This window comes from Chiloscyllium plagiosum, chromosome 28 (assembly GCF_004010195.1).
Source record: "Chiloscyllium plagiosum isolate BGI_BamShark_2017 chromosome 28, ASM401019v2, whole genome shotgun sequence".
Taxonomy (NCBI): domain Eukaryota; kingdom Metazoa; phylum Chordata; class Chondrichthyes; order Orectolobiformes; family Hemiscylliidae; genus Chiloscyllium; species Chiloscyllium plagiosum.
This window is the reverse complement of record NC_057737.1, coordinates 20,597,050-20,623,830: the sequence shown is the minus strand read 5'-3', so window position 1 is coordinate 20,623,830 and position 26,781 is coordinate 20,597,050. Positions and strand designations below refer to the sequence as shown.

The 26,781-nt window shown below is 37.9% G+C and overlaps 1 protein-coding gene across 1 annotated transcript in view; it reads left to right on the top strand.

Moving 5' to 3' along the window:
* Positions 1-26,781, top strand: part of aatf (apoptosis antagonizing transcription factor) — a 115,294-nt gene that overhangs the window by 5,098 nt on the left and 83,415 nt on the right. The window contains exons 2-4 of the mRNA XM_043718472.1: positions 7,241-7,423; positions 8,520-8,825; positions 16,074-16,211. Of these exons, the coding sequence (XP_043574407.1) occupies positions 7,241-7,423; positions 8,520-8,825; positions 16,074-16,211 (627 nt within the window). The remainder of the gene's footprint in view (positions 1-7,240; positions 7,424-8,519; positions 8,826-16,073; positions 16,212-26,781) is intronic.

Here is a 26,781-nt window from a genome sequence, read left to right as displayed (position 1 = left end):
CATGGTTCAGTCTACCATGTTCATTGTTATCTACTTTAGTAGGACGAACAGATGTGCACAGTATATACAGTGTAGATATATAAAAAAATTTAAGTGTTCTTGTCAATAAGTCACTGAAGACTACTGTACAGGTGTAGCAACATTATTAGGAAGGCTAATGGAATGTTATTCTTTATTACAAGATAATCTTTAGTAATCTTTACTATAGCTGTAGTGACATTTTGCTTTGGTTGTATGTAAACGTGGTTAGACAGCATGTTGGGTACTGTGTACAGCTTTGGTCTCTTGACCTCAGAAAGGCTACTATTGCCATAGAGGGAATGCAGTGATGGTTTGTCAGACTTGTTCATGGGCTGGACGGACTGTCTTTTGGAGAGAAATTGGGCAAACTGGGCCTGTATTCTCTAGAGCTTCAAAGAATGTGGGTGATTTAATTGAAACCTACAAAATAATTCAAGGTATGTATTAGCTAGATGCAGGTAAGATGTTTCCCCTGGTTAGGGGTCTAGAACCCAGGATACACGTTTACAAATAAGTGTGATGCTTTTTGGGACCAAGATGAGAATTTTCTTTTACTCGGAAGCTTGTGAAACTTTAGAAATCGCTACCTCAGAGGGCTGTGGATGTTCTGTTTTTTGTATTTGTTTTGGTGGGAAGAACACAGAAACAACATAGAATACTATCGGATATGTGGATGTTGATAGCTTTCTGATCACCAATGGCAGAAAAGTTTGTGGGGTTAGTTAGGCTAAAGTGTGGAGAGTGGTTGGGAGGGGAGTGGTGGGGGAAAGGGTTGGAGTGGACAGGGCTGCGTGCGAGGGGGTACTCTTCTGTACCTCTATCAAATGTCCTCATTTCAACTTTCTGGTCTTCAATCTATCTATGTAGCTGTGTTCATCATCTCTGGAATCGCTCTTATTCATATTTCTGAACTCTCCCTACTTTCGGGTCCTTTCTAATGTGTGGTGTGCAGAACTAAATGCAATCCTTAATTGTAGCTGTATCAGTATCTTAAACACGATTAACATAATTTCCATGATACTCATAAATTTCTGTTGATAAAGTGCAAGGTGCTGTCCACTTTATGGACCTTGCTTTCAACCGTTCCTGCCATTTTTAATGATATATGCGCACACACATCCACATATCCTATAGTATTGTGCTCTTTTGTTTTATGTTGTCTTCCTACCAAAATTAATCACTTTACTTTTCTTGGCATTAAACCTGATCTGCTACTTGTCTGCCCATCCTATCATCCTTTTTGCATTCTTTTGAATTTCTGCAGTATCCTCCTTAGAGTTCACGTTAAACCAAAACCCTCTGTGTGCTTGTGTGACTGCAAAAATCCATATATCACTGTTTGGAAGAGTAGGGGAGTTATCCTGGGTCATCACAAAAAAGATTGTAGTTGTAATCACGTTATCATTTGAGAAAGTTTGCTGTGTGCATGTTGGCTGCTGCAATTCCTATGTTAAAACAGTGACTATGTTTCAAAAGCACTTATTTGACGGCTTGGGACATCAGGTGGCCATGAGCAGCACTATATAAATCAAATATTTTAAGTTGCTTTCAATTAGAATTAAATAATTATTCCTTCATTATAGTCTTTCAGCTTGTCAACAGGGGAGGTGAGAGTAACAGCCCTTGACATCAAGGCCACATTTGATCCAGAGAACAAAATTGGAATCAGTGGGTCAGGGGCAAATTCTGTGCTGGTTTGAGTCATACTTAGTACATAGGAAGATGATTGTGGTTGTTGGAGCTTAGTCGTTTCAGCTCCAAGACACCTTTGCTGGAATTCCTCAGGGTACTCTCCTAGGCCCAATGATCTTTGGCTGCTTCATCAATGACCTTTCTTCATCATAAGGCCACAAGTAGGGATCTTTGGGAATGACTGTACAATGTTCAACCATTTACGAACACCAGTCTGTGTTCAAATACTTGAAAATCTGGACCATAGTCAGACATGAACTGAAATGTGGCAAATAACATTCATGCTAGACAAATGCTAGGTAGTGACCATCTCCAATAACAGATAATCTAACCATCACCTTGTGTTACCTTTACTGAATCCCCCATTATGTAAATCCTTGAGGTTGTCATTGACCATAAACTCAACTGCATTTGCCATATAAACACCATGGCTACAGGAGCAGGTCAGAGGCTAGGAAATAACTCACCACATGATTCCCTGTAGCCTGATAACCTTCTACAAGACACAAGTAAGGAGTACTCGCCACTAGCTTGGATGAGTGCAGCTCCAACAACACTCAAGAATGTTGACACCATCCAGGACAAGGCAGTCTATTTGATTGGCACTAAATTCAAAGCATCCATTCCCTCCACCACTGAAGATCGGAAGTATCAGTGTGTACTTTTGGTAAGAAGCACTGTAGAATTTCAGCAAAATCCTAGGACAGCACCTTCCATCTTGAAGGACAGCAGTTACATGAGAACACCACCACCTGAAGATTCCCCTCCAAACCACACTCCATCCTAAATTGGGAATATTACCACCACTGTTACTGGGTTAAAATCCTGGAATTCCCTTTCTAATGGCATTGTGGGTCTACCTATAGCACATGGACTGCAGCAGCTGAAGAAGACAGCTCTCCAATTTCTCAGGGGCAATATGTATTGGCAATAAATGCTGGCTAGTTATTGAAGCTCATGTCCTGTGAGTGAAATTTTAAAGAAGCATCAGTTTGACCTAAAATTGTATTAAACTTGTGTGGTCTTCTATAGAAGAGTTGGAACTCTATCGTGATAATGTTTAAATGGATTGTTTGCAGCCAAAGCTGAACTCAATATGTGAAATGATAGGTTTATTTTCCAAATTATGTATTGGTAAAATGTGGAGGTGCAGGCTTCTAATTTGGAAACAAAAATATTCTTTAGCTTGGAGCTTTTTCCCATATCATGTTAAAAGAAAGGAAAGTAAGTACTTGCCTTTATTTCATGTCTTCATGTCCGACACCCAGATTTCTCTTTGTTTTCATACAGAGAACATATCTCATAGGGCACGTGTACAAAGGAATCTATGAATGTACGTGGAGTTTCAGAAGACTACTTTGTTAGTGTTTCTAATGTAATCTCTGTTATATTGTAGGGAAACATTCAACTAATATAGAGTCCTAGAGATGTATAGCATGGAAACAGACCCTCCGGTCCAACTCATCCATGCCAACCAGATATCCCAACCCAATCTAGTCCCACCTGCCAGCACCTGGCCCATATCCATCCAAACCCTTCCTGTTCCTATACCCATACAGATGCCTCTTAAATATTGCAATTGTACTAGCCTCCACCACTTCCGCTGGCAACTCATTCCATACACGTACCACCTCTGCGTGAAAAAGTTGCCCCTTAGGTCTCTTTTATATCTTTCCCCTCTCACCCTAAACCTATGCCCTCTCGCTCTGGACTCCCCCACACCAGGGAAAAGACTTTGTCTATTTATCCTATCCATGCACCTCATGATTTTATAAACCTTTATAAGGTCACCCCTCAGCCTCCGTTGCTCCAGGGAAAACAGCCCTAGCCTATTCAACCTCTCTCTATAGCTCACATCTTCCAATCTTGGCAACATGCTTTTAATCTTTTCTGAGCCCTTTCAAGTTTCACAACATCTTTCTGATAGCAATGAGACCAGAATTGCACGCAACTATTGGAATATTGCGTGCAATTCTGGTCTCTTTCCTGTCAGAAAGATGTTGTGAAACTTGAAAGGTTCAGAAAAGATTTACAAGGATGTTGAATAAGATGGCACAAATAGCAGTGAAAATAATGACTGACTGACTAAATTCTTAGTAGTATTGATTGAGAATAAATAATTATGTAAATAATTATCCAACTCCGAGACAAATTCCTGGCTTTTCTTCACATAGTGTCAGAATATCTTTCATTTCCAGTCAAGAGGATAGTTGAACACATGTTTAATGCCCCTTTGAATGATGTCACCAGGTGTGACACTCCTTGAGCATTGCACTGGAGTGTCAACTAAAGTTCTGAAAAATAAATTTGAAAAATAATTGTTGTGGTTCTGTTCGCCGAGCTGGAAGTTTTTGTTGCAAACGTTTCGTCCTCTGGCTAGGCGACATCATCAGTGCTTGGGAGCCTCCTGCGAAGCGCTTCTTTGATGTTTCCTCCGGTGTTTATAGTGGTTTATAGACAACCGGAAGCGGCAGGGACAGACCACTATAAACGCCGGAGGAAACATCAAAGAAGCGCTTCGCAGGAGGCTCCCAAGCACTGATGATGTCGCCTAGCCAGGGGACGAAACGTTTGCAACAAAAACTTCCAGCTCGGCGAACAGAACCACAACAACGAGCACCCGAGCTACAAATCTTTGCACAAACTTTGAAAAATAATTTCATATCTTTAGCTTACAGTATACTGAGCTCTGTGAAACACTGGTACTGTTCAGTATCATGATGCCTTTCCCAATTTGATCTGAGAAGTAGTTAGTGAGAAGCTCGTTTTTTCTGTGTATTAAGGCATGTGTTTGTGTTTATTTTATAATATTTACAGTTCCTGTGAGACAAAGTTAAACATTAAACTAGCTTCAATTCCTTATGAAAATATAGGACAGTTGGGTCTGTGCCAGGTCATAATTCCTAACTGTAATTTCCACTAATGTGATTTTCATGATGGTAGACCAAATTCTCTAGAGGATTTGGAAAGTACTTTCAATAAAGAGATGGGAGGCACTAAAGTGCCCCCTGTGCTAACAATAATGCTGACAAAATGTAACAAATGGAATTTTTATTCTTCCATAAACACAATATTTAATTGCAAGTCTTTTGAGTACTAAATTAATCCTAATCACAACTCATTTTCACCTGTGCTTGTCATTTTTTCACACTTTCATATTAAACAGCTTGGCATTAAGTGTTTTCCATGTTATTTCACCTTGATCTGTCCCCTGTTGGTGATATGTATGCTTAGTTCTCCTGATGGTAAGATGGGATAGCCAGGGTATACTTTATGGTCTCTTATTGTCCAATACTTTGTTTTAGTGCCTAGAGTAACAAAGCAAAGTATTCGTCTGAGGAAAATAGTTCAGCTGTGGAAGAGAACCTTGCTCATTCAATTCACAGCTTTTCTGATTCAATGTTATTTTTGCTGTTTGAGTTATTGAAGCTCTTCACTCTTTATTTTATTCTAGGCTTGTTTTTTAATGCATTGGAACTATTTCTTTATCATCTGTATTTTGAGGATTTGTAATTTAATCACTTAAAATATTTTCAAATAGAATTGATCGTAGAATATGTAGTTTGGTGATGATCTGTAATCAGGTGCTAGACAAAATGTCGACTGATTTTATTGCTAAATTTGAAGTAAAGCTGCACATATCTATTAGTTTATTTTGTGATGAAACTAGCTTCCAGTTATCGCATCCATGGTCTGTTTATACAATTTGCTGCAGTACTGGTAACTTCATATATTAAACACTTCTGCTGTACAGAAGTGTTTAATCATCCTAGGGTGTTATCGTAAATGAAAGGGATTTGTTAATAATTTGACTACTACCAAAAGCGTTTTTGCTCTTGTATGCATCTGTAATATGAAATTGGGCTAAAGTAGACTTGTGACCCAATTCTTGACAGTTAACTACGTCTTGTTGCAAAATTTGATATGTTTTAACTTATTGAGATTATTTTAATATGTCTTGCATACATTGCTTACTCTTGCTTCATATAAATATACTACGTTGTACCCTAGTTCCTAAATTGAACGCTGGTTAATTATTCCCACATGATTCCTACTAGCTCAAATAAAAACAAATGCTGGAAATCAAAAAAAAAGTGATAGAAAAACTGAGCAGGTCTTGTAGCATCTGTGGCGAGAGAAGCAGAGTTAACTTTGAGTCCAATGACTCATTCCAAAGGAGAGTTAATTCTATTGATGCTGTCAGACTTGAGATTCTCCAGCATTCTGGTTTGATTCTCTCATTCACCCTGCTCCTTAATTGGTGGTCTCGGTTCACAGGAGCTCCACGGAACAACATTGCATACCTTTTTAAAAATACATTTTGGATATCACTGGTTATGTCAGCATTTATTGCCCATCTCTGGCTGCTCAGAACATAGTTAAGAGTCAGCCACATTACTGGAATCACAAATAGGCCAGTCCTGACTAGGCCAGGTAAGGATGGCAGTTTCCTTCTCTAAAGGGCAATAGTGACAATTTCTGATAATCAGCAATGGATTCATTACACAAGCAATTCCAGATTTGTTTATTGAATTCAAGTTCACTATCAGCTGTGGTGGGGTTTGAAACCGGGTCCCCAGACCAAGGTTAATATTCTAGACTAGCAGTCCAGCGATAATGCCGCTGAGCTATTGCTTCCTATTGTGATGTCACATCACACTAACCATTGTAGACCTTCTGATTGGAATTTTTATTCTGTGCTTCAACCAACCGCAACCTATCCTGCAAATCATGTTGTTTCTGTTTAGAATTTAGCAATCTACAGTGCCAAAAAAGTGACTTTTCCAAGTTTTTGGGCAGCTGTTTTATTCCTGATGAAGGGCTTTTGCCCGAAACGTCGATTTAACTGCTCCTCGGATGCTGCCTGAACTGCTGTGCTCTTCCAGCATCACTAATCCAGAATCTGGTTTCCAGCATCTGCAGTCATTGTTTTTGCCCATTTTAATAGGTCCACCCAGCAAGTAAGAAATATTCGTGAAACAGGGACCTAGTTTCAGAATCTGAACTGTTTGTGAATTTTCGACTATAGTATAGTGTGAGCATCTAGAATAATTGCAATATACAATTCATTGAAAATCTTTTTTGTTAAACAGATACATACAACTGAAATAACATTTTTAAACAAAAGATATATTGTATCATTTGACTGTTATGTCTAGGATACTGTTAAAGCTTATTTTAGAGCATGTGCTAAACCAGCTGTTCCCTTCAATTAGCTGGATTGTTAGATATAGTGTTGAAACAAGTGTGTCTGTCCCATGGGCAGAGAATAAGATTGCAGATAAAGCAACACACAGCTGCATACCACTCAACCCAGCCATTCTGTAAATGTCAACCCTAGTAGGGTGTTAGCAATTTTTAAAAAATAAATTATAATTGTCACAAGTGCCAATTAAGGAATATTGTGTTTAGAACTGTTTTATAATGAAAAAGGCTTATAGCTTTAATTAAGATAAATTAAGTTGTTTGAATTCTACCTTACTCTTAAAACTGCATTCTGCAACTTAAGTTTTTTCTTTCTTCGCAGCAACTATTGCTAAAGTCATTGACAGATTCGACGAAGGAGAGGATGAGTGGACATTTGATAGTAAGCTACGGAAGTGTGCTTCAGTTTTGCTGTCTGATACAGACAAGAGGTATGCTGGGCAGGCAACCTCTCGAAAGGCACTGCAGGAAGAAACTGGACAGAACTCTGTTTATGGCTCCTCAGGTGGGTGATATATTTTTGCATTTTCTCAGTTTCAGGCCCTACTAATGCCATGTGCCCTTGGAATTTAAATACATCCCATGTAATAGCTCTGTTTTTCATATTGTATGTGATTTCAGACTTATGGGTATATGATTTATTGTTGTCACACATTTATGTCTTTCTCCAATTTCTAACTTGAGAGTACAAAAGCTTTACAATAGCAATCAGAACTGCAATCCCCCACAGTTCATGATTCAGATGAAATAGCAGTAATATTTTTCTTTGTACATATCCATTCATTTTTAACCACAGATTAATTTCCAAAATGCTTTTTAAATTTTAATTGACCATTTTGGGATTATACAAAAATTTTAAAAGGTGATTTACATATAACCTGTAATGAGTGTAGTATTCATTTGCAAAGTAGTTGACGTTTAATTAAGTAGGAAGCATTGTAATGTTTGTACCTCCTAGAAACCTTCGAATTGTCCACATCAAATCGCTTCAAATTGAGGTAACTACAGTCTGTCTTCTGTACATTTTTATTAAACAGTTGCCAGTCACAAGGTTATACAATTCATGCCTTTGCTTTTTGGAAGTTGTCCAGTGTATCTTGCTCATGGAAATAAAACTATTTTAAGAGAAGGCATTGAATCTCCTTGATTTCCACATTGCATACATCTCCTATAACTATTTATCAGTGTTGGTACTGCATTTTTAAACATTTGATGCCATTTGTGAGCATGATATCTCTTCACGTAAGGGCACTGCATTTTGAAATATACAAATGCCAATAATAATATTCCTTTTAAATGGGGCCAGCTGGATAATTTTTATTGTTTTGATTTGAATAGCCAAAAATTAAGTTGTATCAGTGCTAACAGCTCAAGCTGCAGATGGTTGCGATGTAATTTTCAATTTTACTTAAAAATGAAGGAAATTCCAAGAAGGTCATGCATTATAAGCATTTAGCTGGGGAATTCTGAATTATTTTACATCTACATTTTACCTACAAGGGATGTTCATGATTTATGTATATTTTCTAAGCAAGCAAGCAAAAGCATGAAATCATAAAAATTTAAAAACTGGTTTAATTATTTGTGTTCATCATTGTTAGATGATGATGAAGAAGAAATGTTTGAAGACTTGGAAAGCAGTGAAGATGACGAGGAAGAAGATACCAACAATGACTCGTTATGTAATACAATTAAGGGTTTTAAGAAATCCATAGAAGGAATGGATGATGGAGAAAGTGAAAGTGAATTGGAAGAAATGGAGGAGGAGGAGGAGGAGGAAGAGGAAGAAGGTCAAGATGATAGGAGTCATGAAGATGTGGAGAAGGACAATGTTACAGTAATGAAGTTCAGCAAGGAAAAAGTAGCTGAAGAGGTGGAGAAGGGGCAATCCGTAAAAAACCAAATAGGTACATTAATTTTAATCTCATGCTACTGATAATGTGGTCAGTGTAGTCTTTAGGAAATACATGTTTGTTCCTATGTTAAAAGTATTTATTTTTTGGTTTCTTGTAATATTTTCTTTTCCATATGCTACATATTCATATTCATTTGGTAGCACAGTTCGCAGTTTCTCGTAATCCGTTATTATATGGCCAATTGATGGGAAGCATTTGCCTTTGGGTGAGATTGGTGTTATTCTTTACTGATCTTCTCATCTTCACTTTCTTTTACCCACCAGCACCAAAAACAAATTGCACCTATATATTTCTGCTGCATTCTGTGCAATGTCAGAAAATAACAGGAAATCCCGGGACTTAAATTAGGTTTGTCAATGGTTCTGTTGTGAGAGTTTAGCTTTCTTTTAGTTGAGATAGTCTTTGTAAGCAGGGATTGTTTTTAACAGCACCAAAGATACATGTCTCACAGGCCATGAACACAAACCATTTCAAAATGGTTGTTAACAATTTCTATAGAAGCGTAACTTTTAAAGAGATTTCAGTTCCCAGTCACTACTCAAAGGATCACACCAAGATTTCATGTTCTACAACATTTACTGTAGTAAAACACAATAAAAATAATGAATGGAAGGCACCGTAATGCAGTAAACTTCCCAAAATGACAGAATACTCTGCACTACATTTTTACTCTACAGTGGACTCGCCACAGATTTTCTGTGGGTTTACAGGTGCAAGTAGGGAGTTGCTTCCAGCAGTCTTGTTTTCTCTCCCCATTTTGCTAAGATGTAATGTTCATTGTTCATAAAAAAAGGCATTTCCTTTAGACTTCTGAGAATATTTTAATCTTTCAGTATGCTTAAATTTCCATAGGTGGTGTTTCTTTGTTGAGAGAAGGTGTTCTGACCCACCTTTTGCCTGGTGGCTAACAGAGAACAGTTTCTTTCTCTGCTGTTGCCCAGTTTTTCCCTCTGAAACTCACTGTTTCTGTGTCTCGGATTTCTGAGTCGAAATGCATGCAAAAAAACAAAAACAGCCTTTTGTTTCTTTATATCCGCTTGTGAGAGCAGGTCCTTAGTTTTCAATAGGACTTGTCTTGGGTCCCAGTCTCCATAACAACCAAGTTACATTGACAGTACCAAGCAGAAACAGTAGGTCTCACAGTCCATTTTACGTTGTATTAAATCAGCCAGTTTAAAACATAATTAACTAATAAACTCATAGTCATAGCATGGTTCACACCCTTAAGTGGAGATTAGTTTAAATAGTCATTTGATAGGACAGAGCTTGATTATTGCTGAAAAAGACACATTTAGTGGAAGCTATTCTTTGCAGACTGAAAAAAATGCACATGCAATATGACTGTTTCAACAGAACAAAATAGCTGACAGCTATTCTTTGACTCATTCCTCAGAGTGATAACTTGACCGATCAGAGCCAACTGTCTGATTTAAAATTTAGTTGAGTCTAGCTGAGTTCAATTTAGCTTACTGTAAGTCATCCTCTAACTGGTCCATTCTATGTAGCATGCCTCCATAGTCTGAGCTCACCAATCAGCACACTCCTCTCATACAGCATATGTTTTACGTCCCCTTTTAGTATTCTTCTGAATTATCCTGATGAGTGTAAAGTGAAAATCTTTGGCAAAATGTCATTTTTTTTTAAGCAATAATCAAGATAACTTTGTTTATCTTGTATTGCCTGCATGAATATTAACTAAATTGCAATTATTTTTCGACATTAAATTTAGTTATTATGTTTCCTTATATTCAGGTAAACCCAAATTTGTTTTCTTTTGGTAGGAATTGCTTGTGATGTCTTTGTGATGAGCCTCTTGTTGAAGTATGTCTGATGTTAGCAGACTTTGGACAGTTTTGCTTTTCCATGAGCAACAGAATAGAAATATTGAAAATTGGCTCTTTGCTCTTTTGTAAAATTTGATTCATAAGTTCTACTCTTGAAATACAATTGCAAAGTGATTTTATTAACTATTTCTCACCTGTTGAGTCACCTGTTGCCATTTTGACTCCTCCACAGTCATATTTTGAAGTAGAATTGTTTCGCTTGGTAACATAACTTCACATTTCCTATCTTTAGCACTCAACCTTTTATTTAAAAGGAGGATAAAGAACTCACAAAAATATAAAAGATTCTACAGTCGGGATATCTGAAGTCTGTCACTTAATGATCTTACAAGATTAATTGACTTGTACTATTCCAATGTTTACTTAATGGTAAATAGATTTTGGAAACCTTAATGGAGCTCATACTACATCTATAATTATTCCACATTTTATAAGTTTGTTCCTTACTTGTTATAAGTAATTAAGAAGTGGGCTGAATTTTCAAGGAGGTAGGAAGACTGTACAAACAACTGAAATGGCAGGCAGAGCCCATACGCAGTAGTCCACTCATGTATTCCAATATTCCAAATTGTTGTTGTTTATTTGCAGAATATGGTGTCAGTAGCTCGGCCAATATTTATTGCCCAGAGAGCATTTAAGAGTCAACTATATTGCTGTGGATCTGGGGTCCTGTGTAGGTTGGAGTAGATCAGGACACCAGGTATCCTTCCTGAAAGGATGTTAGTTTTTACAATTGACAGTGGCTAAATGATTGTCAGTCAGGATTTTATTTTATTCCAGATTTTTATTTTACTGAATTCAAATCTCGCTAACTTCCATGGTGGTATTCAAACACATGTGCCCAGAATATTAATCCAAGGTTCTGAATTATCAGTCCAGCGACATTCCCACATGTGTCTGTCTTCCACAAGCAAGAGGAAGGGGGCAGGGCTTAATATACACCAGTAGATAATCCAAACTAAGTAGGTCAATGTGAAACCTAGTGCTGAGTTCAACCAGACTCCATTGTAGCTGGGTTCATGAAGGGGGACCTTTTTTATGTAAGTGCTGTGTTGGACAGTTAGTTTTTTTTAAATCACATGTTTACAAAGCTCCTGAGATGTGTGTATGGTAGATAATGGATGGGTGGCTGTGAAGGGGTCAAAAGGAGCATGGGAGGTATGATTGGGTCTTAGATTGGCATGGGGTGAGTAGCAGACTGGGGTTGGCTAGAGGCAAGAGGGATGAAAGGTCTTTTGGCTATAGAGTCATAGGGGTATACAGCACAAAAACAGACCCTTTGGTCCAAATCGTCCATGCCGACCAGATATCCTAAATTAATCCAGTCCCATTTGCCAGCATTTGACACATATGTCTCTAAACTCTCTCTCTTCATAGACCTATCCAGATGTCTTTTCAATGTTGTAATTGGACCTGTCTTCATCACTTCCTCTGGCAGTTCATTCCATACATAAACCTATGCCCTCTGGTTCTGAACTCCCTCACTCCAGGGAAAAGATTTTGAATATTTGCCCTATCCATGCACCTCATGATTTTATAAACCTCTATAAGGTCACCCCTCAGCCTCTGACGCTCCAGGGAAAACATCCTTAGCCTATAAAATAGATTAAATTTTTAACAGGCACCTCAGAGTCTGGTTGGGTTGTACCACTAGCAAACTCCACCTAATCACACAACATGGGACACCTTTACTCATTAACTTGGAACTACATATAATTAAGCAGAAGAATCTCATCACATTTTCGCAGTTAACTTGATTGCTTTTCTCTCCTTCCCAAACTCAAAGCACAAAATCAATGAAGTACAGTTCCACAGTCATTGTCTACCATTTTTTCAATGGTACTTTTGATGTGCATATCTAGATATGGGTCGAGTGTGATGCTGGAAAAGCACAGCAGGTCAGGCAGTATCCAAGGAGCAGGAGAATCGGCATATTGGGCAAAAGCCCTTTATCAGGAATGATCTCATTCTGTGTGCTTTTCCAGCATCACACTCTTGACTCTGATCTCCAGCATCTGCAGTACTCACTTTATTATTTGAAACTGGAAGGCTTCACTTCCACATCACAGCCAATGTTTTCACATGACTTTGTCAGCATCAGCAGACTGTGAACAGAGCAGGACAAGTTTAGTTCATTTTCCTTCCTTTAGCCAGCTATAGCATCCCTGTCACCAGTTTAATTGCAGTTTCAGCAAGTGAAGATGAAGAGCTAGAACATAGCATGCAGTGGTCATGCAAAACAGGTGGTATCAGTCCAACCATCCATTCTAAACAGCACCTGACATTATTTCAGTTACTGAGATGGATGTTTACCCAACTTTCAGTTCAGTACCACTGAATACAATGTCCTTGTGAGGGGTCCAATGCAGAGCAGTGTCCCTACCTGTAAGCCAGAAGGCCTAGTTTAAAGTCCAACTTATACCAGAGTTGTGCAATTTCATATCAAAGGTCCTGTAAGCTGGGCCTTTGGAGGCAGTAAAGTTGGTATTTCTTGAGGGTTTTCAGGAAATTAAAAATTGAGTAATTTTAAAAAATCTTTTAATTTCAAGTCATCCAATTGGTGGCCTCACATTCAAATCAACCAGGAACGGTGAAATGATGTTTTGCAGGCACTTTATCCCGAAACAACTCCACTCAGGCCAGTTTCCCATTACCGAATCACTCTTAATTTACACATGGAAAGTCCTTGATACTGATCCAACACATTGAGTGAGCAGAAGCTCTGACAGTCCTGTAGTGTCAGCCAGAGCTCCCTGATTGGAGCTGTTAACTTAGTTCAATCAATGAACTTATTCTATGAGGTCCACCTGGCTGACCTCATTACAATCACTATATATCCAATTAGACCATAAGACAAAGGAGCAGAAATTAGCCCATTCAGCCTATCGAGTCTGCTCCACCATTCAATCATGGCTGATAAGCTTCTCAATCCCATTCTCCCACCTTCTCCCCATAACCATTGATCCCCTTGATATTCAAGAACCTATCTATCTCAGGCTTAAATATACTGAATGACCTGGCCTCCACAGTCTCCTTTGGCAATGAATTCCATAGATTCGCCACTCTGTGGCTGAAGACGTTTCTCCTTATCTCCGTTCTCTTAGGTCTTCCGTTTACTCTAAGGCTGTATCCTCGAGTCCTAGTCTCCCCTACCATTGGAAACATTATTCAGCAATTCAGCAGATCGTACATTGAAAATACTAATGAAAAATTAGAACTTCAGGTGAATGACCTCATTACCTATTAAAGAATCAAGGAATCTAGTGGATGCAGTATTTCAGTTCTTCTCAATCAAGCTGACATATTATTAAATTAAATTTAAATGTCATATTTTACAACAAGGATGATGAAATGTGGCTCAAAGACATAGAATGATTCCCTGTTCTTCAACTTCCAAACTCAAACCACCCATTTGAATAAGAAACACACATTTTCTTTCAATTGACTTAAAAATACAGAATCTTTTATAAAACCACCCGTGCATTTATGTAATAAAGTGTTAATTTCAAATTAATGTTCCAGGTAAATGACTATCAATCTACAATATAAATAATTGAGTCTATTGTTTGATACAGGCCAAGAAGAATAGTTAGCTGTGTAGCATACAATCCAGATCTAATATTTATCATCAGTATAATTTTACTGTATAATTTTACTGTATCATCAGTATAATTTTGCCTTAGATGTGAACAGATTAATCAGCTACTTGAGTACTGGATTTTCAGTGGGAACTTGTGTTATCCAGCTGATGGTAATAGTGGACAAATCAAATCCCGGAGTGAAACCTGGCTTAACAGACCATAAGTTATGCTTTTGAAATTTGTTTAACATGGTGATCAATCATTGAACATATTCACACGAGGCTACAAATGTACTTTTAATAAAAGAGCATGAGAAGGATAAAGCAAAACACAGGATAGATCTCCTCACAAGCATCACAAAGATAAATTCAACCATTTTTCCCAGGAATATCCTTTGCCAGTGAAGTATCACTCCTACCTTCACTCTTCAATTTCTTACCTAATTGGTAAAGTTGTAAAAATTAAGTTTTTTGCTAACTTTCAACGCATTCACCATGTGACTTTCTTAATCCTTCCCGTTGACATACAGACACAAATTATTCTCAGTGGATTATAAACAGCCTGCTTCTGGCCTCTTTCCTTCTGTTGTAGAAACTCAGTCTAGTAAACACAGGACTGAGGCAGGACTTCTAACTAACTCGTGTAAGCACTTATTGCTCCCTTGCATTCCCCCCATAAAAAAAAATCTGCTCGAGTTTGAGAGGCCTGACTCAGTCTTATCAGTGAAGATTGACCTACAGAGCCCTTTTAAGCCAGGGTAGGTCTGTTCTCGATTCATGTTGACAACCCAGGTAGCTCAAATTTGGCCAGTGTATATAATCCATGCATGTTTCCTGTCACATTTAGCTGAATTTCAGTGTAATCCTTACTTAAAATGTTGAGCAATTTTATAAGAATGCACGATACCCAAGTCAAAATATTTGTATGTTTTTAGTGTTGTGCAAACTTTCATGTGATTGTAATTATACTTTGTCATTTTTAAATAGACCAATTAACACGTTAACAGAAAAGTAACCATTCTTTAAAATGGTCAAATCTTTCTGTCCTTATAAACAGCATCTCTAATAATTGAGCACGCACAATACTGCTAATTAATTAAAAGCAATATGTCTGTGCATGCATATATTGTTAATGCTAAGCAGTCAGATTTTATCTTTTTCTCTTAACCCTATCTTCCTTTCTTTTTCTGTTTTTATTGTTTTCTGGATATGATCTTGCTTTGAATGTAATGTTCTAGCTGAATCTTCCTGGTTTAGGTCCTGTGCTACCATTAAAGCTCTTTAATCTAAGAGGCTGGAGAGATGTGCAATTGCTTGGTGTGTTTACATAGGTTTTGAATTCTTTATTGAAGGTGCAGCATAGAAATGGATTTCCAGTCACCAAGTAACATTAATTCTCTAGATGGTATCCCATATTGCAGGACTAACTGATGATTCTACTGACACTTCTTGGGCCACAGAATTGAAACAATGTGTTCCTTGCTAAACAATGGGATGGCTCACTCAGGTTACACTTTAGGCTGGGATAAAGAATGTGTCCTGAGGTCTAATGTATTAGTACATTATGTTAATATAGCTGCTTCAATTGCTTGACTGCCTAAAACATAAAGTAAGTTAGGTTACAATAACCTGGCAGGCATTTTGGAGTTATACCGTTGAAGTCAGCAATTTGAATTTTTTTAATTGTCCCACCTTTTAATCTCTTTTTCCCCATGGATAATAACTCATTAGTTTTGCACCCACCTATTTGTTGCTTAAATATTTACCAGGCAAAAATAGGGTGATCTCAAATAATCTGATTTCTTTGTTTTGAAGCATTGTGGGATCAAATACTTGAAGGGCGAATCCGACTGCAGAAAGCTCTTGTGACTGCCAATCAGCTTCCACAGCCAGATTCCTTACCTACTTTCAAAAAAGAAGGTGGACCAGAATTTTCAACTGCTTTGAATGACAGTAAGTTCTGTTTATTTGCATATCTTATGTTAATAATTTTCATGTTTGACCAACCCACAGGCAGATATTTCAGTTCTTGTTGATATTGATTCCAACACTCACTGGGGATTTGCTGGCAAGTAAAATGACCAGAGACATTTCTAGGTTCCCTAATCAAAAACTACAACCAGACAGGAATTAACTGTTTGCACTGCATATTCCTTTCTTCTGCTGTTGCTTGCCTTTGCATTAGTGTGATCTTTGTAGTGTTGCAGCAGTCCATCTTTTTATGGAATGCCAAATCTTATTATTTTTGATGTTATAATTGAAGTCTCATTTGAGGCATATTTTTTAAAGGACACTTGTTGATATTTCATACTGTCTTGTCTGTGTTACACATCTTCCACAGTTAAGAAAACAAATTGGAGATCTAATGTAGGGCCACCAAAGGTTCATGAGAGAAGCAAAGTGAAAGTACCTTGTTTGCCCTTTCATTAAGGGACACAGCATGTAAAGGTTTTAAAAAAAATCTAAACATCAATAATTCTAGGTAATAGTGATTTTGATTAATTGGTATTTGAAACAAATAACTAATTTTGCAAATCAAGGTCCAAATGGCTTGCACCTGGGAAGAAGAGGAAGTGGAGATAGTGATAGATATCGGTAAGCACTTTCAGATATGGGTGACATGCCAGAGAATTGGAGAGTAACAAATGTGATGCCCTTACTCGAGAAAAGGTTTAAAGATGTTATTAGTGACTAAGGCTGGTCAATTCAACATCAGGAATGGGGACACTCAATTGGTTGAAGCATATTGCTTCACATTGCCAGTGCTGCAGGTTCAGTCCCTGGAGCAGTTGAAATTGTTCTTGGGGCCTGCTGCCTAGTTTATTTGTTCTAGTGGAGGGCATGGGAAGAGAGGTATTGAGGCTTACAAAGCAAAAGGATATAGTTGCAATGTTACTCAACTATTTAGATGATACCCAGAGTGGGACAACAAGGGACAGAATATTGACTTGATGATATTAGATCCATATGGCTGGAAGTAAGAAATTATGAGGAATGAAAACATTGGTGGGAGGAGCCTATCAGCAGTAGCTGTCCTGTTGGACAGAGAATTAACCAAGAGATAGCGAGGGCATGTAAGATAAAAAGGCAGTACATTCATTATGGGTGACATTAATCTTCATGTAGGTTAGGAAAATCAAATTGGCAGAGGTAGCCACTGGGAAGAAATCAGTGTATTTGGGACAGTTTCCTCAAACAATATGTTGTGGATCCAAACTGGGATCAGGCTGTTTTGGATCTGGTAATGTGTGATGAAGCTGGTTAATAAGTGATGACAAAATAAAAGATCCCCTAGGGAATAGTGATTGTAAAATTTACCATTCAGTATCAGAGAAAAACCTGAATTGGAAACAACTGTGCTAAACTTAAGTGAGGGTAATTACATGGGGATGAAGCCAGTGTTGGAATGGATTGGTAAAGCAGTTTAGCAGAGAAGTGTGTTGAAGAACAATGGCAGACATTTAAGAAAATAGCTCATAACTCACTGCAACAATATATCCTATGAGGAAGCAGGATTCGAGGAAGGTGATGAACCAACTATGGTTAACAAAGGAGTTAAAGTTAGTAGCAAATTGAAAGAACAATGTGGCAAATATTACAACTAGATAATTGACAAAGTTTTAAAAGTCAACAAAAGATGACCAGAAAATATAGAGGGACAAAATAAACTGAAGGTAAGCCAATAAGTAAAATCAAAATGGACAGGAAATTTCTTTAAAAACATAGAAAAGGAGACCCAAATGAAAATAAATCCCTTAGAGAGTGAGGTTGATAAAATTAATACAGAATCAGGAAATCATAGAGTAGTTGAATAAATACTTTGATTTGTCTTCACAGTAGAGGGTATTAATAGCATTCCAATATTATTTATAGGACAAAATTGGGGAGGTTATGCTGAATCCATATAATACTTTGTTTGGGTCACAACTCGAATATTATGTCCAGTTCTAATACCACACTTCAGGAAGAATGTGAGGATGCAGAAGACATTGATGAAAATGATTCCAGGTATGAAGGATTTGAGATAGATGGTTATGTTGGAGAAGATGGGGTGTTTATTTTTCTTGTAGCAAATGAATTTGAGGGAAATATGAGAGAGGTGGACAAGATTAATACAGGTTTAGGTAATGTAGACAAAGAAGTTGTTTCTGTCAGCAGATTGTACAAGGACTGAGGGGGCACAAATTTTGGGCAAGATATGTGAGAGGTCAAGGAAGAACTTTTTCACTCAGCAAATGGTAATAATGTGTAATCTGCTGCCTATGATGGCAGTTAGCACAGAGACACTGATTTAGTTCAAAACAGAATGTACTGAGCACTTAGTTGCAGGACTTCAGGGTTAGAGCGAGGAATCCAAGACTGGTTTAAATGATTTACAGAGAAGCAACACGGACTTCATAGGCCATTATTACTCAAAGCATTAAGCAGATTGTGTATACAGCAAAGCAGCCAAACAAACATTAACTTTGAAAGATTCTGAATACTCTTGTAAACCACATTTATTATGTACTGTGCTGTACTACCTTCACAGTAAATATACTTTATATTTTCACTTGTGTCCTTTCTTTTTGAGTTAACGTGACTCCAGCGCAGCCCGATGATGTAGTAGAGCAGTGTTTCTATGTTTGAGTTTTACAATATATTTGTTTAATGCAAAAGTAGAAATTTAGAAGCTTGACATTTTGAGTTATTTACTTATTATATTGAATAAAGGTTATTGGAAGGGTCAAACTGCACAATAATTATTTGACCTTATTTGTAAAATGCATGTTGTTAACTTATTTAATGAGTTACATTACAGGCTGTGGAAAGTGCCATGTTTCATTACCGGTCAGGAATGTAATATCATTACAGAGGTATGGCGGAATAAGCAGTTGGTGCGTTGACTCGTCAAATTAGTCAACTGTGTCCAATAATAAAAAACAGCATGCACTGCAACTGTATGTGTATTGTGAGGTAAACTGTTGCTGTATAATTGACAGCTTAGTGACTAAATTGCCAAATGGTGATATGAAAAGCCATTTCTGTAACAATATCATTTGACATGCTATGAACCGGCCTATTTTACACCTGGGGCCACCTTTAATGCCTTTCTGTATGTCTTTATGACTCATTTTTCAAATAGTGTTTTGCTGTTTAAACTGGCCTTGTATTTGTACACAGTACAATATTCAGAATCAGTCTAGATAAATCCAAAATTGTTTTGATTTTGTGATAAAGGTTTACAATTATGAAGACACATGAGTAAATTACATAGTATTGTAACTATTTCACCTGAGATGGGCTTTACACAATCACTCAACAAAATATCATGAATTTGAGGTTGCTATATACATGCTTTTAGTATACCACTGGGACCAAGCCAGAGATTGTTCCTAAGTACTATTAACTCATCCAGATTATTGTGTTCAGGAAGAGTTCTAAACTCTCAAAATGCAGAATGTTATCTGCTTTAGAGTTCAGTGGAATCATATTATGACTGGTCTCGAACAATGTTTGTTGTGTCTGAAATTGTCAGTTTTCTTGTCTGGCTGTAATTATATTAATCACAGTATCTGTGAGTGTGGCAACGTGATTTAAAAATATTCTTCATGGGATGCGTTGTTACTGGTATGGGCAACATTTATTATTCATCCTTATTTGCCCATGTGAAGGTGTTGATGAGATACCACCTTGAATTGATGTAAGTATAGTTATAGTGTTATTAGGGTGGAAGTCTCAGAATGTTGACGCAATGACGATGATGGAACCGTATTGTATTTTCAAGTCAGGACGGAATGTACATTGAAGGGGATCTTGCAGGTAGTGTTCCCATGTGCCTGCTGCCCTTGTTCTTGTTGGCTGTAAAAATCATGGCTTTGCACAGTGCTGCTACAGAAGCCTTGGCAAGTTACAACAGTCTGTCTTGTAGATAATAAAATTTGATGTCATGGGGCTGGCATTGTTGGAGGCAGTGACTACGTCAAGGTGGTGAATGGGATGGTGCTGAGGTTAGTCTTAAAGGTCTTGCATACACTTGGTTGAATATATAGAACTACGCATCCCAGATGGAGAGTTGTAGACACCAGGAGACATGTGACCTAAACTTTTCCTCTGTAATTAAAATAATGTTTTTGTGTAGATCTCCATGATACTTTTAAAATATGGCTTCAGCTTGGACTATAGTTATGCTGTATATGGTGCAAATTCAAATGGAATGAGACAGTTTCCTTGATAGATTCTCATATTACTTGGGTTTTAATACTCAAGTTACATGGAGGATCCTTCTCAAAGTTATACTACAAATTTTGTATCTACTCATGGAAGCTCATCAGTATTGACTCAGAAATGGTGCTCTGAATATAATGTCTATCATTCAACTGTCAATGGTTTGGACTCCAACAAAAATAATGTTTTTCTGTTTTTTTTCCTAATACTGGTAAAAAATACATCTTTATCGTTGGCACATTTGTTTGATTGTTTCTCTTTGTAAAACTTCTTATGGTATCATTCTTGCTCAGTCCCCAAAAATGCACCATACAGTTTTCCCCTCCAAATTTCACTGCTCCTGTCTTCAAGTGCTGACTCGCTGGAGTATGACTCCAAGGATGATGGTCATGCTGTGCTACCTCAGCCAAGTGACATCTTTGAATGAATCTAAATAGTGAACATTGCAAGGTAAATATTTCAACAGATGGAGGCATTCTAGTGGAGCCTGATTCTGTCTTAATCTAATGTTTAAACAATCATAGTTATAGCATAGAATAGTCTTATGAAGCATGGGATCCAGATTAATCGTCTTTTCTGTCACAGTCCATGGTACCAAAACATTTTAAGACTTCTCCGCTATTACCTTGGCCAAGATTTACTCCGATTGTGAATTGAACTTGGGACTTTTGGATTTGTACAGCTTTATTCATTTTGGTTTTTCTGTCATGATTCATATGTTTTCAGAATCCTTTATTTAAGAAATAAATTTGATTAAATTCAACAATGAAGCTAGCTATTTTGAATTTCTGGTTATTGTCAATGTTGGTAATAATGAGTTGATGTTTAATGTCTCCAAATGCTGCCCAATAAAGGATTGACTTGTACACTGAGTACAAAAGTCAATTGTGGATGTACATTAAATAGAATTAGGAAAGATTCTGCTGCTGGAGTATGAGCAGCTAGTGCTAAACATCAAGCAAAACCTCAAAGGTAATCTCTGGATTATTTCCTTGGCTGTAAGAAAATAGACAGAATATATATGATTTGAGAGATAAAATGCATGGCTCAAACATTGGTGTGAGGAGATTTGGTTTAGATTTCTAAGGCACTAGTGCCAGTACTGTGGAAAAAGGTTGCTGCGTCATTGTGATGGCTGACATCTAAACCATGATGGAGACCAGTTTTCTGGTGAAGCATACTGCTAGGGCAATAGAGAAAGCTTTAAAATAAAACCAGTAGTGGGAAAAATGATCAAGTAAGGGGAGATATGGTAAAGTAAACGGAAACAAAGTAGTAGAGCAGGGCAGCATTTTGGGTAATGATTACCAAAATGTAAAAGGAGGGGACAGGAAATATGTAAGACTTCATTAGCAGATAAGGCCAGAGACTGTAAAAATTAATTAAATAAAGCATAGACTTTTTTGTGAATGTATGCAGAATTTGCAACAAAATGGGTGAATTATTAGTATAAATAGAGATAAATATGTTTGACCAGATGGATGTGATAGAAAATGGCTTTAAGATTACCAAGGCTGGAACCAGAATTTAGGACGGTATTTACCAACATGTTTGGAAACTAGGAAAAGGTGACAGGGTTGTTCTGTATTTAAGGATGGCATTAGCTCTGTACTGAAAAATTACCTTCATTTGAATGTTCAATACATAGAATTAGTTTGGGTAGAGACAAGACATAGGAAAGGTGAGAGGTTCAGTGTGGAAGTAGTAATAGGGCACCTAACATTAGTTAGTACAGAACATAATTGTACAAAAAATAAAATGGTGCATGTCAGAAATAGACTGCAATAATTGTGGGTTACTTTAATTAAAATGTAGATTGTGAGAGAATCAGAATGGTGAAGGTAGACTAATGAGCTCATTTTCTAAGCTATCTTCAGGACAATTTCTTTAGAGCTGTAGGTTCTAGAGCCAACCAAGGAAAAAGCTCACCTAGACCTGGTAATGTGTAAGAAGATGGAACTAATAAAGTGATGTCGAGGTGACTTTGATCTAGGTGACTTGATTGAATTCAATGTTAATTTTGAAAGGGCGAGGTGGGTTCATGACTGGTGTTTTAAACTTAAAGGTAACCTGGGTGGATGTGACAACAGCTGGCTAAAGTAAGCATATGTTAGGTCTCGGCAGCAGAGATTGAGTGAATCCTTAGAAGGGAAAGGCAGTAGGAGTATACTTAAGAGGGAAATTAGGAAGGCAAAAAGGGGGCATGTTACAGTTATGGCAAATAGTGTTAAGGAGAATCCAAAGGGATTCTTTAAGTACATTAAGGACACAAGTGTAACTAAGGAGAGAATAGGGCTCCTCAAAGATCAGCAAGGCAGCCTATGTGGAGCCACAGGAGATCTAAACGTGTATTTTGCATCAGTGTTTACTGTACGGAAGAAAATGGAAGATATAGAATGTGGGGATATAGATGGTGATATCTTGAAAAATGTCCGTGCTACAGAGGAGGTACTGGAAGCCTTGAAATGCAGAAAGGTGGATAAATCCCCAGGACCTGATCAGGTGTTTCCTAGAACTCTGGGAATCGAGAGAAGTGATTACTGTGCCCCTTGCTGAGATATTTGTATCATCAGTAGTCACAGGTGAGCTACCGAAAGAATGGAGGTTGACTAACGTGATGCCACTGATTTAAGAAAGGTGGTAAGGAAACACCGGGGAGCTATAGACTGGTGAGCCTGACATCTGTAGCGGGCAGGTTGTTGGAGGGAATCTTGAGGGACAGGGTCTACATATATTTGGAAAGGCAAAGACAAATTAGGGATCGTCAACATGGCTTGTGCGTGGGCAATCATCTCTCACAAACTTTGAGTTTTTTGAAGAAGTAACAAAGTAGATTGATGAGGAAAGAGCATTGGAGGTGATCTATATGGACTTCAGTAAGGTGTTCGACAAAGTTTCTCATGGTAGACTGGTTAGCAAGGTTAGATCTCATGGAAATACAGGGAGAACTAGGCATTTGGACACAGAACTAGCTCAAAGGTAGAAGATAGAGGGTGGTGGTGGAGGGTTGCCATTTAGACTGGAGGCTTGTGACCAGTGGTGTGCCACAAGGATCGATGTCCCCACTGCTTTTTGTCATTTATATAAATGATTTGGATGGGAACATAAGTATATTAGTAAGTTTGCAGGTGACACCAAAATTGGAGGTGTAGTGGACAGTGAAGAAGGTTACTTCCGTGTACAATGGAATCTTGATCAGATGAGGAGAAAGTGAGGTTTGCAGATGCTGGAGATCAGAGCTGAAAATGTGTTGCTGGAACATAAGCCCGAAAAGTCCTGAAGAAGGGCTTATGCCCGAAACGTCGATTCTCCTGTTCCCTGGATGCTGCCTGACCTGCTGCGCTGTTCCAGCAACACATTTTCAGTCTTGATCAGATGAGCCAATGGGCTGAGAAGTGGCAGTTGGAATTTAATTTAGATAAATGTGAGGTGCTGCATTTTGGAAAGGCAATTCAGAGCAGCATTTATACACTTAATGGTAAGGTCCTGGGAAGTATTGCTGAATGAAGAGACCTTGGAGTGCAGGTTCATAGTTCCTTGAAAGTGGGGTCTCAGGTAGATAGCATAGTGAAGAAAGCATTTGGTATGCTTTCCTTTACTAGTCCGAGCATTGAATATAGGAGTTGGGAGGCCATGTTGCGACTGTATAGGACATTGGTGAGGCCACTTTTGGAATATTGCATATAATTCTAGTCTCCTTCCTATCGGAAGGATGTTGTGAAACTTGAAAGCGTTCAGAGAAGATTTACAAGGATGTTGCCAGTGTTGGAGAATGAGAGCTATGGGGAGAGGCTGAATAGGCTGGGGCTATTTTCCCTGGAGCATCGGGAGTCCTTACAGAGGTTTATAAAATCATGAGGGGCATAGATAGGATAAATAGACAAGGTCTTTTCCCTGGGGTAGGGTAGTCCAGAACCAAAGGGCGTAAGTTTAGGGTGAGAGGGGAAAGATATAATAGAGACCTAAGAGGCAACTTTTCACACAAAGGGTGGTGCATGTATGGACTGAGCTGCCAGAGGAAGTGGTGGAGGTGAGTACCATTACAACATTTAAAAGGCATCTGGATGGGTATATGAATAGAAAGGGTTTAGAGAGATATGACCAAGTGCTGGCAAAAGGGACTAGATATTAGGATATCAGGTCGGCATGGACAAGTTAGACCGAAGGGTCTGTTTTTGTGCTGTACATCTCTATGACTCGATGATTCTAATCTTTGAAACTAGATTGAAAGGTGGAGTTGTTAGTGACAGATTTTAAAGGAGATATTTAATAACTCTTAGTAAATATTTATCCCAGTGCAAAAATACTTTTGAAAAGGATGTGTCATCAGTGGTGTACTAAGAAATTTAAGGATACTATTAACTTGAAAGTAACAATACAAGTCTGCAAGATTTAGGTCATGCAAGTGGTAGGTCAAAGTTGAGCTGACTTTGGAGCAAGCAAAGAATAACTAAAAAGATAATAAAGGCAAAAGTTAAGTTGGAGAGAAAGCTAGCTAATGATGTAAAAACAGTAAGGTTTTCTACAAGTATTTGAAAAAGAGTAACTAAAGCTAGTATTGATCCTGTAGAGAAAGTGACTGGGGAATTAATGCAAAACAAAGAAATGGTGGAGGCTTTACACAGACATTTTGTCTGTCTTCACATAGAAAACTTAACAAACATAGTTGAAAAGAGATGATAAGGAGAGAAAAATTTAAAACAATCATTAACACCAGGGAAAGTGAGCTAGTAGAACAATTGGACCTAAAGGATGACCAGTCTCCAGGACTGGATGGCCTGCATCCCAGGGTCTAAAGGAAAGTGGTGATACAGACAGATGAATAAGTTATAATTTTTAAAAATTCCTGGTATAAAAGGGTCCAAGAGGTTTGAAAACTAGCTATTGTAACACCTTTATTCAAGGAAGGAGTGAGGTAGAAAGCAGGAAACTATAGGCCAGATCACTTTTGCAACTATTGTAGGAAAGGTGCTAGAGCCTATTAATAAGGTGCTTATAGTAGAATACTTTTGATTACAATGTAATCAGACAGAGAGTCAACATTTTGTGCAAACAGCATTCATTGTAGACAGAAGGGAACTGGTTGACGTGTTGTACTTGGATTTCAAAAAAGGCATTTGACAAAGATGCCATATGAAAGGTGATACTCAAGATAAGAATGCATGGTGTTCGATGTATCATATTAGTATGGACAAATGATTGCTGCAATACCTGTACTAGGACTCAACATGTAGAGCCATATGGTGGCTCAGTGGTTAACACTGCTACCTCCGTGCCAGAGACCCAGGTTTGATTCCAGCCTTGGGCGACTGTCTGTGTGGAGTTTGCACATTCTCCCTTTGTCTGAATGGGTTTCCTCCTACACTTCAAAATGTGCAGGTTAGGTGGATTGTTCATGAGAAATGCAGGGCTACAGGGATAGGGTAGGGGGTGTGTCTGGCTGGGATGGTGTTCGGACAGTCAATGTGGACTTGATGGGCTGAATCTCTAGGTTACGCACTGTAAGCGTACTATGTAACCTCTCACCATATTGTTTTTATACTCTTTCTGCTAAAATTGACAATTTCATATTTATCCACATTGTATACCATTTACCAGATCTTTATCCACTCATTAATCCTAGTCTTCTTAGAGCAGCATGTTAGAAAAGCTATCAAAGATCATGCTATTTTAGTGTATTGTTCTATGTGTGATGTGGTAGGATTAACAAGAAATGTTGGAGTTAAGGATCCTCATGTAGTATTTCAAATTTGGTTTGAAAGAGATCAGCTTGAGTCTCAAGTAATTGTCCTCTACCTAAATAAGAGTAATTACAGAGATATGAAGAAAAGGGTGCATAAAGCAGGCTGGGGCAATAGACCAAGATCAGTGGAAATGAGGTGGCAGGACATTTCAGCAGTTATTTCATAATGCTTAGTAAAAATATATTCTGTCAAAATGAAGACTTGATAAAAATGATAAACCACTTGTGGTTAACAGAGGTGGTCAAGGAGAGTTTCGTCAAAACCTAAGGCATATAAAGTGACACAAACTATTGGCCAGAAAACTGGGAATGTTAGGAAATAGCAGCAGATGTCAAAAAAGCTAATCAAGGCAGAAAGTTGATAATGAAAGTAAATTTGTAATAAATTCAAAAACAAATAGGAAGGGCTCTATACATTTATAAAAGACAGTAACTAATGTAAGTGTGGGCACCTTGGAGGATCAACTGAGGAATTACTAATGACAAGGGAACAGCAGATATTTAGGTTAATGAATTGGAAAAGGAGGCAGAGTGTATCCAAATTTGCTGCTGATTGTTTAGAAAATATCTATG